The sequence below is a fragment of the Chaetodon auriga genome (assembly GCF_051107435.1).
Source record: "Chaetodon auriga isolate fChaAug3 chromosome 23 unlocalized genomic scaffold, fChaAug3.hap1 SUPER_23_unloc_1, whole genome shotgun sequence".
Lineage (NCBI taxonomy): Eukaryota > Metazoa > Chordata > Actinopteri > Chaetodontiformes > Chaetodontidae > Chaetodon > Chaetodon auriga.
This window is the reverse complement of record NW_027481911.1, coordinates 52,699-66,952: the sequence shown is the minus strand read 5'-3', so window position 1 is coordinate 66,952 and position 14,254 is coordinate 52,699. Positions and strand designations below refer to the sequence as shown.

Sequence of the window (14,254 nt, the reverse complement as noted above, 5' to 3'; positions counted from 1 at the left end):
GCTGTGTAATGTTATTTTCTATTTATTTATTTATTTTTTGGCTTACTTTTGGCGTTTCTCGTATCTTTCAGTTGAGTCCGGTCAGCAGTCCTGACCTGAAGAAAGACCAGAAAACACTCACAGCAACATTCAGCTTTGATTGGAACAAGATCCAGAATAAAATCAACACACAGCTGAAGGTTCAAGTCAACAGTGTTTCCACAGTTTAATGATCACAGCTTCCATCTTAAAAGGACTGGACGTGGAAGAAGTTCACAAAGTAAATGAGGAATCTTTTCAATCATTTCCAACAAAGTTCATTGATCAATTTATTCCAATAACCTGAAAGACTGATGTGACTGAGATCCTGCACAGACTCAACTGATCTGTTCAGCAGTGTTTCTCTAACAGGAGGAGACTTTCCCTCCTACAGAGGACACAGAGACACTGAGGAACCAGACCAGAACCCAAAGCCAGGATAAAGAGGTTCAGTGAATGTGGTGTTGAAGGTGTGGAGGTGGATCAGTGAGGCAGTTGAGACTCTGTAGAAGGACAGAGTGCCAGCAGGACAGTCCACATACACTCCTACTCTGTGAGAGACAGAGGAGGAGGAGGAGATGGATATTGCTCTCTTATTGTGACAGACAGAGTAACGACCATCAGAGCAGAACAGACTCCAGGACTGATCATTCTCTCCAAACACACACTCATCACTGTCTCCTTTCCTTCTGATTCTTCTGTAACTCACTGATACATGAACGATTCCTGTCCACTCGACCTCCCAGTAACAGCGACCAGTCAGACCAGTTCCACACAGCAGCTGAGGACACCAGTCAAACATGTCTGGATGATCAGGATATGACTGACGCTCCATCACATACGTCATCGTCCTGTTGTTGTCAGACAGTTTGATGTTTCTGTTCACTGTGTTTGTGTCCAGTTTGAGTTCACAGGAATCTGATGGAGAGAAGAAGAAGAAAACAGCTGCACTTATTGATCCATCATCTGCTGATTGATGGACAGTTTGATGATGACATCAGAGATGTGAATGAGTGATGTCACAGTTTGAAGATGGCTGAATGTGCTCTGCTTTGTTTTCATCAGTCAAATTAAAGACACACTTACACTTCCTCAGACCTGGTCTCAACCATCGGACTCCAGCAGGCTCCACCCTGAAAGGAGGAGGGGGGTCAGAGCAGCACCTCCTCTTTCAGCATGCAAACATGGACGTTACATCATTCTCATACACACAAACACAACATGTTGATCCGGCCTGCTTCTCCCTGCTGCCCCTAAACCTCTTCAGCTCTGCTCAGACACTGACAGCGACACTGATTCTCTCTCATCATTAAATCTGCCTTCATCAGCTCATTTCCTCATTTCAATCTGTTGCTGACTTCTATTCTAAGCTGCTTCACTCATTGATCGCTCTCTCGCTCTCCCACCTGTGATGATTAATAATCAGTCTGACTTTGTCTTCACTGAACAAACCAAAAGAGCTTTAATCATTGATTAGATTGGGTGTGAATACTGTCAATAAATTCAATATCTGAGACAAGTCATCATGACTCTGTTGTGTGGAAATCTTTTCATGTCAAACTTCCTGAAGTTCACCAGAACAAGAAGAGCCACTTGATGTCTGCACATGGAAATATTTACAAGCCATGTTTGCTGTGAAGACCATGTTCAGTCCAATTGTTCTCCACTGATGAAGGAACAGTCCAACATTTTGAGGAAAAACACTTGAATGAAGTATCTCAAAAGTCCTGCTCTGTCCTGTGGTTGTCAGGTTCCAGCAGTTTGAACTAAATAGAACTGCTTTGGACTTATTGGAAGCTTGTTTTTATGTCTTTTGAGGACAAAAAGGACATTTGTCAAACTGACAGACAGTTCTTTTACCATGCAGAGATCAACAGGTCATTATCATGTTTGTTCCTGGAGATGTTCTCCTTGAGACCTCCAACACAAATATGTCCTTTTCATGTTCAACCAGTGTTTATGTTCTGATCAAAGGACAAAGGTTTCCTCCATGTGTGATTGTTCATGTCTCACTCACATCCACCATCAACCAAAAAGACAGACAACATGTTTCCAGCTCTTCCTCCTCTTTCACACTGACTGACTGTGGCTGCAGCAGCCTCTTCATACCTGAGAGTGTCCAGTCTGCAGTGAGGATCCTCCAGTCCAGCAGACAGCAGCTTCACTCCTGAGTCTCCTGGATGATTGTAGCTCAGGTCCAGCTCTCTCAGATGGGAGGGGTTGGATCTCAGAGCTGAGGCCAGAGAAGCACAGCCTTCCTCTGTGATCAGACAGCCTGACAGCCTGCAAACACACAGAACAACACACATGGAAGATCATCTGAGGGTCCTGCTGTGTCCGTCAAATCATTGCTCTCAAAACGTAGAGATCTGATAGGTTGAGCAGCATCACATGGGAGAATTTACAACACATAATAATTCTCAACAGTTTCTGTGTTTGAGGTCAACGACTTCACACTCGACACTTCACTTCCTGAGGTCCTCAGCGACACCTTTGTGGTAATTAATCATGACTGAATCAGGAATAAAGTGATGTCCACTAATCAAAGTCATATGACAAAAACACAGAAATGATGATTTCCATCTCAGCCAGACTTAATTAATAAAAGGAACATTGAGAGAAAAAATCTGCAAATCAATATATTTATGTGTCAAATGTGTGGACTTCTGGGGTTAAAGAAAGATGTCAACACTTTTACAAAAAATCTGGGAGAAAATGGGCTTATTGATATTTTGAGTTTTTGTGAAATGATGATCAGAAATAATTTCACAGCCTTCAGTCGAACATCATCTTTTGTGTGCATGTGAAAAAATAGTATGCACGAATCTGAATGTGTGAGTGTGATTTAAAAAATCTCACAAATGAAAGTTTAGATGTAGAAATATTTTTCCATGTTTGAAAAGGCTTTGTGCAAACAGATAATCTGAATATACTTCAGATATTTTCAGCTATATTTTTGTGTAACTTGATCTGACCTGAGAGTTCCCAGTGCACAGTGTGGACTCTCCAGTCCAGCAGACAGCAGCTTCAGTCCTGAATCCTGCAGGTTGTTGTTACTCAGGTCCAGCTCTCTCAGACTGGAGGACTGGGATCTGAGGACTGAGGACAGAACTTCACAGCTTCTCTCTGAGAGGTTACAGCCACTCAGTCTGAAGAAGAAGAGGAAAAAGAACATTTATTTTAAATTTATTATTTTTATTTAATTTATTATTTTCAAATGTTGAGTGTCTTCTCAGCATGTGTTCAAATCTTTGCTGTTCCATCATAAACATGTTGTAGATGTGACAATAAATCATCAGTGAATCACAAATAAACATCCAGAAACCAACGTCACATGATATAAAAAATGAATCTGGGAGAAAATGAGGCTCATTGATATTTTGAGTTTTTGTGAAATGATGTTCAGAAATAATTTCACAGCCTTCAGTCGAACATCGTCTTTTGTGTGCGAGTGAAAAAATAGTATGAACGAATCTGAATGTGTGAGTTTGATTGAAAAAATCTCAAAAATGAAAGTTTAGCTGTAGAAATATTTTTCCATGTTTGAAAAGGTTTTGTGCAAACAGATAATCTGAATATACTTCAGATATTTTCAGCAGTGAAGTTTCAGAGTCTGAGAGACTGAAACACAAATTTCCTATCTTTGTGAGTGACACTGAAGTTTCAGGTACAAGTTCACTGAGCTGGTAGGAAATAATTCACTGAGCGTCTCTCAGTCCACGCAGGCGTCCGTTCATTGTCCTCCTGTCTGTAAGAACACAGCTGTGCTGCTGTTCCACTGACTGAAAGCTCAGAGTTGTGTGATATATTCAGAGGAACAGTTTGAGTCAGGCATAGAGGCTGTGTTCTGTGGAGCTCTGGTTGTGTCTGTGGTTGAGGCTGTCACAATCCCTCCTGATGGCCACACACATCAAACACCACTTTGCTTCATTCTCTGGCGAGCTGGACCCAGACCCAGCTCTGAGACTGGACCAGCACCTGCCAACAGCAGTCTGTCCAGCCATTGGATGGACCCTGCAGTCGCCATCTTCCCTGATGAGTCCTCTCTCTCTGGTCAAAACAAACCCTGCCCACACCTGACCTGCTCCAGATGAGGTTCTGTTCACAGTTTCAGACTGAACTTTCATTCTTCTCCTGATGGTTTTCTCTATGAGGATCCAGACTCTCAACTGAGTGAATACATTCTGTCTGCAGACCTGCTGAGCCAGACGTTCAAAGCCGTGTGACCACAGCAGAACAAACCTGATGCTTCATGTTGTTTTCAGCCACAGGAACCTTCTTGCATTTAGCTGGTAATCAATCATTTGTCTCTGTTTGCTTCAGGTCACATTAACACTTTAAATCTGACTCAGCAGATCTTCAACACACTAAAAGAATGATGAAGGTACAGAACCTAGAGACCACTTTGGATCCTGGTTTTATGTTTGGTCCTGATTTACTGTCAGTTTCATTGGACACTGCTGGTACTGCAGCTAATAGAACAACTGATGAGTTTATTGATATTTATCATCGGCTCGTAGCTTTCTGTCAGCATGTCTCACTTGTCTTATTTGCAGGAACAGTGTCGATGAACCAAACATCTCTTCTTTAGGAATCTGCACAGAGGCTGATGAAGGAATCCTCAGTGAACAAAGAAAGCTGTTTTGTCAAACGTACATTGTAGTTCATCCTCCAGAGCTACACGTGATACAGTCTCTATGCTTGTCAATACAAACAGTAACTTGATCTGACCTGAGAGTTTCCAGTGCACAGTGTGGACTCTCCAGTCCAGCAGACAGCAGCTTCACTCCTGAATCCTGCAGGTTGTTGTTACTCAGGTCCAGCTCTCTCAGACTGGAGGACTGGGATCTGAGGACTGAGGACAGAACTTCACAGCTTCTCTCTGAGAGGTTACAGCCACTCAGTCTGAAGAAGAAGAAGAAAAAGAACATTTATTTTAAAATGTTGAGTCTCTTCTCAGCGTGTGTTCAAATCTTTGCTGTTCCATCATAAACATGTTGTAGATGTGACAATAAATCATCACTGAATCAGGAACAAACAGATATCCAGAAACCAACATCACATGATATTAAAAAATTGAATCTGGGAGAAAATGAGGCTCATTGATATTTTGAGTTTTTGTGAAATGATGATCAGAAATAATTTCACAGCCTTCAGTTGAACATCGTCTTTTGTGTGCATGTGAAAAAATAGTATGCTCGAATCTGAAATGTGTGAGTTTGATTGAAAAAATCTCACAAATGAAAGTTTAGCTGTAGAAATATTTTTCCATGTTTGAAAAGGTTTTGTGCAAACAGATAATCTGAATATACTTCAGATATTTTCAGCAGTGAAGTTTCAGAGTCTGAGAGACTGAAACACAATTTTCCTATCTTTGTGAGTGACACTGAAGTTTCGGCTACAAGTTCACTGAGCTGGTAGGAAATAATTCACTGAGCGTCTCTCAGTCCACGCAGGCGTCCATTCATTGTCCTCATGTCTGTAAGAACACAGCTGTGCTGCTGTTCCACTGACTGAAAGCTCAGAGTTGTGTGATATATTCAGAGGAACAGTTTGAGTCAGCCATAGAGGCTGTGTTCTATGGAGCTCTGGTTGTGTCTGTGGTTGAGGCTGTCACAATCCCTCCTGATGGCCACACACATCAAGCACCACTTTGCTTCATTCTCTGGCGAGCTGGACCCAGACCCAGCTCTGAGACTGGACCAGCACCTGCCAACAGCAGTCTGTCCAGCCATTGGATGGACCCTGCAGTCGCCATCTTCCCTGATGAGTCCTCTCTCTCTGGTCAAAACAAACCCTGCCCACACCTGACCTGCTCCAGACGAGGTTCTATTCACAGTTTCAGACTGAACTTTAATTCTTCTCCTGATGGTTTTCTCTATGAGGATCCAGACTCTCAGCTGAGGGAATACGTTCTGTCTGCAGACCTGCTGATCCAGACGTTCAAAGCCGTGTGACCACAGCAGAACAAACCTGATGCTTCATGTTGTTTTCAGCCACAGGAACCTTCTTGCATTTAGCTGGTAATCAATCATTTTGTCTCTGTTTGCTTCAGGTCATATTAACACTTTAAATCTGACTCAGCAGATCTTCAACACACTAAAAGAATGATGAAGGTACAGAATCTAGAGACCACTTTGGATCCTGGTTTTATGTTTGGTCCTGATTTACTGTCAGTTTCATTTGACACTGCTGGTACTGCAGCTATTAGATCAACTGATGAGTCTATTGGTATTTATCATCGGCTCGTAGCTTTCTGTCAGCATGTCTCTCTTGTCTTATTTGCAGGAACAGTGTCGATGAACCAAACATCTCTTCTTTTGGAATCTGCACAGAGACTGATGAAGGAATCCTCAGTGAACAAAGAAAGCTGTTTTGTCAAACTTACATTGTAGTTCATCCTCCAGAGCTACACATGATACAGCCTCTATGCTTGTCAATGCAAACAGTAACTTGATCTGACCTGAGAGTTTCCAGTGCACAGTGTGGACTCTCCAGTCCAGCAGACAGCAGCTTCACTTCTGAATCCTGCAGGTTGTTGTTACTCAGGTCCAGCTCTCTCAGACTGGAGGACTGGGATCTGAGGACTGAGGACAGAACTTCACAGCTTCTCTCTGAGAGGTTACAGCCACTCAGTCTGAAGAGACACAGGAAGGAAGTAAACAGTAAGTTAGATATCAGAGTATTTGTTGATGAAGAAACTTCACTATCTCTGTACTTACAGAGCTTTGTTGGAGGCTTTGACCACTGGCAGCAGCCTCAGAAGAGCCTCCTCTGAAGCAGAGAATTTCTTCAGGTCAAACACGTCCAGATCTTTTTCTGATGATAGTAAGATGAAGACCAGAGCTGACCACTGAGCAGGAGACAGTTTATCTGTGGAGAGACTTCCTGAACTCAAGGACTGTTGGATCTGATCCACCAGAGAACGATCATTCAGTTCATTCAGACAGTGGAACAGATTGATGCTTTTCTCTGCAGAAGGTGTCTCTTCAATCTTCTTCTTGATGTACTCGACTGTTACCTGATTGGTTTTTGAGCCACTTCCTGTCTGTGTCAGCAGGCCTCGTAGGAGAGTCTGATTGTTCTGCAGTGAAAATCCAAGGAGGAATCGGAGGAACAAGTCCAGATGTCCATTTGGACTCTGTAAGGCCTTGTCCACAGCACTCTGGTTGAGATGTGTCTTTGCAGAGTCATGGTAGGTTCTTTGTTCTGACAGCAGATTGACTCCAGACTTGATGAAGGTCAGATGAACATGAAGAGCAGCCAGAAACTCCTGAACACTCAGATGGACGAAGCAGAACACCTTGTCCTGGTACAGTCCTCTCTCCTCTTTGAAGATCTGTGTGAACACTCCTGAGTACACTGAGGCTGCTCTGATATCGATGCCACACTCTGTCAGGTCTGATTCGTAGAAGATCAGGTTTCCTTTCTGCAGCTGCTCAAAAGCCAGTTTTGCCAGAGACTCAATTATCTTCCTACTCCTTGGAGTCCACTGAGGATCTGACTCAGCTCCTCCATCATACTTCATGTTCTTCACTTTGGACTGAACCACCAGGAAGTGGATGTACATCTGAGTCAGGGTCTTGGGCAGCTCTCCTTCCTCTCTGGTCTTCATCACATCCTCCAGAACTGTAGCAGTGATCCAGCAGAAGACCGGGATGTGGCACATGATGTGGAGGCTTCGTGATGTCTTGATGTGGGAGATGATTCTGTTGGCCTGCTCCTTGTCTCTGAACCTCTTCATGAAGTACTCCTCCTTCTGTTCATCAGTGAACCCTCTGACCTCTGTCACCATGTCAACACACTCAGGAGGGATCTGATTGGCTGCTGCAGGTCGTGTGGTTATCCAGAGGCGAGCAGAGGGAAGCAGGTTCCTCCTGATGAGGTTTGTCAGCAGCACATCCACTGAGGTGGACTCTGTGACATCAGTCAGGATCTCATTGTTGTGGAAGTCCAGAGGAAGTCGACACTCATCCAGACCGTCAAGGATGAACAAAACCCTGAACTCTTCAAACCTGCAGATTCCTGCTTCTTTGTTTTCAGAAAAGAAGTGATGAACAAGTTCCACCAAGCTGAACTTTTTCTCTCTCAGCACATTCAGCTCTCTGAAAGTGAATGGAAACATGAACTGTATGTCCTGGTGGGCTTTGTCTTCAGCCCAGTCCAGAGTGAACTTCTGTGTTAAGACCGTCTTCCCAATGCCAGCCACTCCCTTTGTCATCACTGTTCTGATTGGTTCATCTCGTCCAGGTGGTTTGAAGATGTCTTCTTGTCTGATTGTGGTTTCTGGTCCGTGTGGTTTCCTGGATGCTGTTTCAATCTGTCTGACCTCATGTTCATCATTGACCTGTCCAGTCCCTCCCTCTGTGATGAAGAGCTCTGTGTAGATCTGATTCAGGAGGGTCCGCTTTCCTGCTTTAGCGATCCCCTCAAACACACACTGGAACTTCTCCTTCAGGTTAGATTTAAGTTTACGCTGACAAACTGGAGCAAAAAGTTCTGAATGAAGACACAACAAATAAATCAATAAGTGATTGATAAAGTTCAGATGAGAATTTAATGTCCTTGTCTGAACATATTTTGGTCCATCTGTTGAGACCTCAGTGAATGTTCCACTGATCCAGCCGTTAAACCTTTAGAGAAATCCTCTTACTGCTCTGCAGATGCTCAGCCAGCTCCTCCTCCTTCATTCTCCTCAGGAAGTGCTGTGTGATCTCCAGAAATGCCTCTCTGCTGCTCCTCCTCTGCTCTGCATCCTCATCCTCATCCTCCCCCTGACTCTCTAAGCATTCTGGGTCATCTGGACTCAGAACCGTCTTGATCTTCTTCAGCTCGTTCCTCACAAAAGAGACAATGTTCTCCTCCAGCAGCTGGAACAGAAGATGATATGAATGACTCAAACTGAAATCATGGAAGCAAACATCAGATCCATGTTGGACAGACTGATGGTCCACTGGTCTAAAAAGTGCAGTGTGGAGATTATTGTGAACAGAACAGATGTGAAAGCAGCTGTTGTACATGTACAGACCATAAATATGGAGTCCACGTGAGTTTGATGCTGCTGGGCAGACTGACCACTGGGAACCTCTGAGCTCTCCTGGTGGACTCTGTGGAGGAATCATGAAGAATTAGCTCACATCATGTCCGTCCACACAGAGACAATCACCAGCTGAAGGTCCTTTGAGCTGAAGCGTTGATTCCAACATTGAATCAGATGGTTTCCACTGACATTAAAGTGATGCTCGTACTGCTGATCCCACCGTGAATCAACAGTTCAGTCTGCATTTCTGTGCAGCTTTCATTTTACTGTGTTGGTTCACCAGCTTGTCTGGTTGAGTCCCTCCAGTTCTCATTGACCCCTATAATACTGTGGACAGCATCACACAGCTCACACAAGCTCACTGGATGCTACCTGTCCAGCACAAATTGGCAGTGAGTCACAATAAAGTGAGTGAAACATGAGAGGATACTGGATCAAAGCAAAGCTGAGGGTGATTTCACATCCAGCTGTGTTTCAAATGAAAGCTGGAACGTTCTTCTCTGGACTACATGAAGGAAACAGGTGCAGCTGTTGCTCATAGAAGTTGTTCTGGCTCTTTCTTTTATTCTTGGACAACATGTATTTGTTCTTGTCCACTTGTTTGACACGCAACACATATTTGAGCTTTGTCTCCTCTCTGACCTCCTGCAGCCTTTAGTTACCCATAACACCCTTCTCTGCATCAGACGTCTTCACAGAGGCACAACTCCAGCCTGATGTGAGGCGCCATGATGCCACCGTCAGTGTCGTTCTTGACTTTGTGAATCCATCAGCAGCATCAATCACAAACAGACTGTGTGTTTCCTCAGACTCTCTGTGTTGCTTCATTCTGTGTTTCACAGCAGCTGATCTCAGTCCAGCTGTTATCACTGACATGTTTGTGTTTGTGTTGTCACATGACTGAAAACCACAACATGTTGATTTGATGGAGGAACTCAGTGGAATCAGGATTAGCCTTCGTTAGCATCTGTTAGCCTCAATCAAGTCACTGTTTTATACTCATGCAGTCATCAGTCAGAAGGTGTGTGTGGAGGAAATGTTCAGCTGGAGTCAAGAGTTGAAGACTGGTTATACTGGGCAGCTTCCACATGTGAGGATATAAATGAATGAGAAGAAGAACGACGCTGAAAATAAACAAACAGGTTTAAAAAACTTCTCTGGATAAATAACAGTTCAAACAAGAATCTGTAATATTTTGATGTTATTAACAGTTTACCTCTTTGCAGCAGACGATCGATCTCCTTTAAAATCAGCGAGGCGACCCATCGACCGTTCACTCTTCAAGGACACACAGCTGGGTTCAGGTCCAGGTCCAGATTCAGATCCAGGTCCAGGTCCAGCAGAGGCTGGTCTCCCATAGATCCTGTCAGACACAGAGGAAGACCACCAGGGACGGAAATTGACTTTTTCTTCTTCAGACTCAGAAGCTGCTGGAGAAACTAGCAGCTATCAACAAGAAAAGGATCAACACACCAAAGTTCAATCAAACATGAAGCTGAATGATTTCAGCCTGTGGATCATCGCTTCATTTGTCCATCAAATCTTGGACCAAAGCAGGACTCAACGGACTGATTTCTGAGCAGATTTTACTGTGATTGACAGACAACAAACTAAACTGTGGAGTCCATCAGCACCGACTCTGTTGGTCTGTTTTCTAACATTTGCATCACGAGACTCAGCACAAATATCCTGACTGTTATTTAGAGATGATGGTCACTGAAGCATTTTAGTCCAACATTCAAAGAGGAAGTTTGATGGTCAAGAGACTTTGGAAGGTCCCCACTGGATTTGTGCTGAAGCCTCATATTGTCCTCAGCTTTCAGTGTCCACATGTGGACATGTCAGTGCTGTTTAGGGACAGACTGGACAAATGTCCTTTAACACTAATCTAGCTCTAACCTTCATCATCATTCTGGGACAACATGAACATTAGATGGACAACTGGTCAGACTGGATTTAATGAGGACAACCATCAGCAGTGGACAACATTAGGAGGACATGTGGACATTTCAGGTCAAATTGTCCAACACGAGTTTCATACTGAGAACAACTTACTGTCTGTCAGAGACATGTTGCTGTTTAAAATGAATGAAGTAATCCATTGACTTGTCACTCCTGAGGGACACGCAGCTGGGTCCAGGTCCAGGTCCAGGTCCAGGTCCAGTTCTAGGTCCAGCAGAGTCTGGTGGGTCCTGCTGCTCTGGCCTTCAACACAACACACACAGAGCTTTGAGTGTGAATAATGATGGTGGAGAGATTCGAGTGCTCTGACATGGAGACGAGTCCTGGACAGTCAGAGATCCTGGTCTCACCTCTGAGCTTCGGTCTGGCCGTCATCGTCCCCACACAGACTGGTTTTAGAGGGACGGACTCCCTCCTCTCTGTCCTCACACCGATTCATGCTGCTGAACTCACGTCAGCTCACATACACATTGATCTGGAGAGGAAACACAAATCATTCATGTGCACATCAGCTGAAATCATCCTTTCATGGTTTCTCCTGTCCAAATATCAGCTGCTGCTCCTCTGATTGGCTGTTATCTCGTCTTTCATATCAGTGTCAGCTGAATGCAGTCAGACAGCAGTGTGAGGCCGAGCTGCTGTACTTCTATCAGTCCACTAGATGGCGCCATGAGGCCGCAGTGAGGTGAACACACACTTGATGCCTATTCAGTAAATTCAACATGACTGAAAGTTTCTTTACGTGGTCGTGACATAAAAGTGGACCGACTGTGACAAAGTGTCTCCAGGTGATTGTGATGGACCTCAGCTCGACACGTTCGACAGGTTTCACATCGAGAATTGTTCTTTACATTTTGCTGCATTCGTGGATTTTACATTGGATTATTCTGCTGTTGTTCTTTTGCACAAAACCACCATCACCTTTGCACTGCCCTCATTCCCACTGTCTCAGGTTTTGCAGTATAACTTGTATATTACACTCATACTGCACACAGTACATGATTATCTGTGTACATGTGTATGTATATATATGTACTGTATCTTCCTGTCAATCTAATTTAGTTTTCCTTTTTATTTCTTTTGTGATATTGTTCTAAACTTTGCTCTGTTTCAGTGTTTTATTCTCATGTCAAATCTTGGAGGAGCTGTAACTGCATTTTATTGGTCAGTCCTGTTATAAAGACAATGAAGCTCAACGCTGAACCTTGATAGGGAGCCAAAGTCCACAGAGGCAGCGCGATGATTAAACTGAGATCAAAAATGAAGCTTCACTTCACACAAACTAATGTGGCAGCAACAAATATTAGATTTCACCTGTGAGAACAAAGTCCATCAGAACGGCTCCTTGAACAGTTAGATTACTGGATTATTGTATCACTGATGGGTATTGGGTACTTTAATGTTGGAGTCGGTCGACGTGGAGCAACTTTTAACTGTTTTATTGACTTTTAGGAAGTTTAACGAATTGATCATTTGATTTGATTTAAAGTCTTAATTTGAAAAGTCACAAAATGAAGTAAAAGTCAAATATTTATGGAGTAGAAATAATCAAACAAAATACAAGTACTTCTAGTCTGTACTTAACTGCAGTACTTGAGTAAATTAGTTTCTTTCCACCACTGAGAGATCCTTTCAAAATAAAAGCCTGTCTCAATCAAACCCTCTCTGGTCATATTAAAAGAGGAATCTTTGATTTGATTCTTGATCACATTGAAGCACAAAGTGAGAAAAAGAAGCGACACTCGTTGCTGTTGGAGGAGAGTTCAGAGCTCTGACAGCTCATTTAGTGACACAGTTACAGACTGAATTGAGAAATAAAAGGTTTCAGCTCCTCACAGCCCTCTGAATGCTCCTTCCTGCTGTCTCCACATCAACTATTGAGGATCAACTCGCTCTGCTTCTGCTCTTATTCCAGCGTTTACACTCACAAACATCCACACAACATGGCCGATGTTTTTAACGGAGCTGCTTTCAGCTCCTTCGTCCAGAGTTCACAGTTAAACTCAGAGTTTGGAGAAATGATGGACGGAGCTGCAGATCGATGCCGTTTGTGCTGAAGCTAAGCTAACGACAGCTTGTGCTAACGAGTAAAACATTTCAGAGTTGATTCTTTACCTTTGGCTGGAGGCTGAGACGGAGAAAACAATCTGTTCCACAACATCCAGAGAGAATGAAAGTACGGTCCAAACAGCCAGAGAGGCCTGAGAGAGTTAAACTTTAATCAGATCTGACTGACACTGACATCAGTTTTCATCAAGTTCATGTTTTATTGAGCAAATAAAGATGAAATACATGTTGACCCTTGATCACTGCCAGTTGCGGACGTGTTCATCTGGGCTGCAGGAAGTGTCTTTAGTGAGCTTTAAAACCTGAGATCACTTTAACTGAGTGTTAGTTACTGTGAACAAATCAAGTTATTCTCTGGTTTTATCAAACACAACTGAAAAAGTCAAACAATCCAATAATTCAATGAACATTTTTAGTTCTGAAGAGACTAAAATCACTGATTTTTACTGTAGTCTGGAAACAAAAACATGCTGAAGTACATATGAGACGATAAACTGCAGTTTGTGTGAGTGGACATTGTCAGGGACACTTCCCAGCATGCACCACGACAAACACACTCATGGCTTTAAGTTTCACTGGATGAGTGTTGCTGCTGTTCCTGCTGTTCCTGCGTTTTACATCTGGTCGTACAATCAACGAGTTCAACATGAGCCTCTGATCAGTTTGTCAATCTGACATTTTTAAAAGAACTTCATCACATCTGAGGAAAATCTCAGCTGCTCGTGCTTTTCCATCCCATAATCCGGACGACAACAACAACAAATATCAGCTTCTGTCAGCAGGTCTGCCTCACAACCAAAACCATCATGAGGTCCAAAACCACAAGCCCTGCTTCACCAAACAGCTCAGTGAACTCAGAGCTGATTCAAGCACCAAGACCAGAACCAGCAGCCGTCTGGAACCCACTCAGGACCATCACTGCCCACAAGAAGAAAGGTCCTGCTATCAGCCCGTCCTCCAGAGCAGCTGAGGAACTCAACACCTTCTACAGCAGGTGTGAGAGGTCCCCGACCACAAACTCTGATGGCCCACTGTCCCCCCACTGAGGGTTCTGCATGATGTCAGAGCCAGACAGCAGGCCAGGAGGACAGTGGCAGTGGTTTGACTCGAAAGTTCTGGCCATCTCTGACACATTGGACCTTTATTGATACTTGAATAATTTACATT

General features: G+C 43.6%; 1 protein-coding gene across 1 annotated transcript; it reads right to left on the bottom strand.

The window, feature by feature from the left end:
• Window positions 1-67: 67 nt before the first annotated feature.
• LOC143317623 (protein NLRC3-like) lies at window positions 68-10,349 on the bottom strand. Its single transcript, XM_076725723.1, has 9 exons — window positions 10,275-10,349; window positions 9,047-9,125; window positions 8,672-8,888; window positions 6,741-8,517; window positions 4,750-4,923; window positions 2,994-3,167; window positions 1,105-1,151; window positions 819-936; window positions 68-95 (listed from the first exon to the last, which is right to left on the bottom strand). The coding sequence occupies exons 1-9, from the start codon at window positions 10,322-10,324 to the stop codon at window positions 68-70; spliced, it is 2,664 nt and encodes an 887-aa protein (XP_076581838.1). The 5' UTR covers window positions 10,325-10,349.
• Window positions 10,350-14,254: the final 3,905 nt, after the last annotated feature.

Coding starts and splice junctions, on each gene's coding strand:
- LOC143317623 (XM_076725723.1), bottom strand. CDS start 10,324: ATGGGTCGCCTCGCTGATTTTAAAGGAGATCGATCGTCTGCTGCAAAG. Junction 8,518..8,671: donor GGCTGAGCATCTGCAGAGCA/GTAAGAGGATTT, acceptor GTCTTCATTCAG/AACTTTTTGCTCCAGTTTGT. Junction 937..1,104: donor GAGACCAGGTCTGAGGAAGT/GTAAGTGTGTCT, acceptor TCTCTCCATCAG/ATTCCTGTGAACTCAAACTG.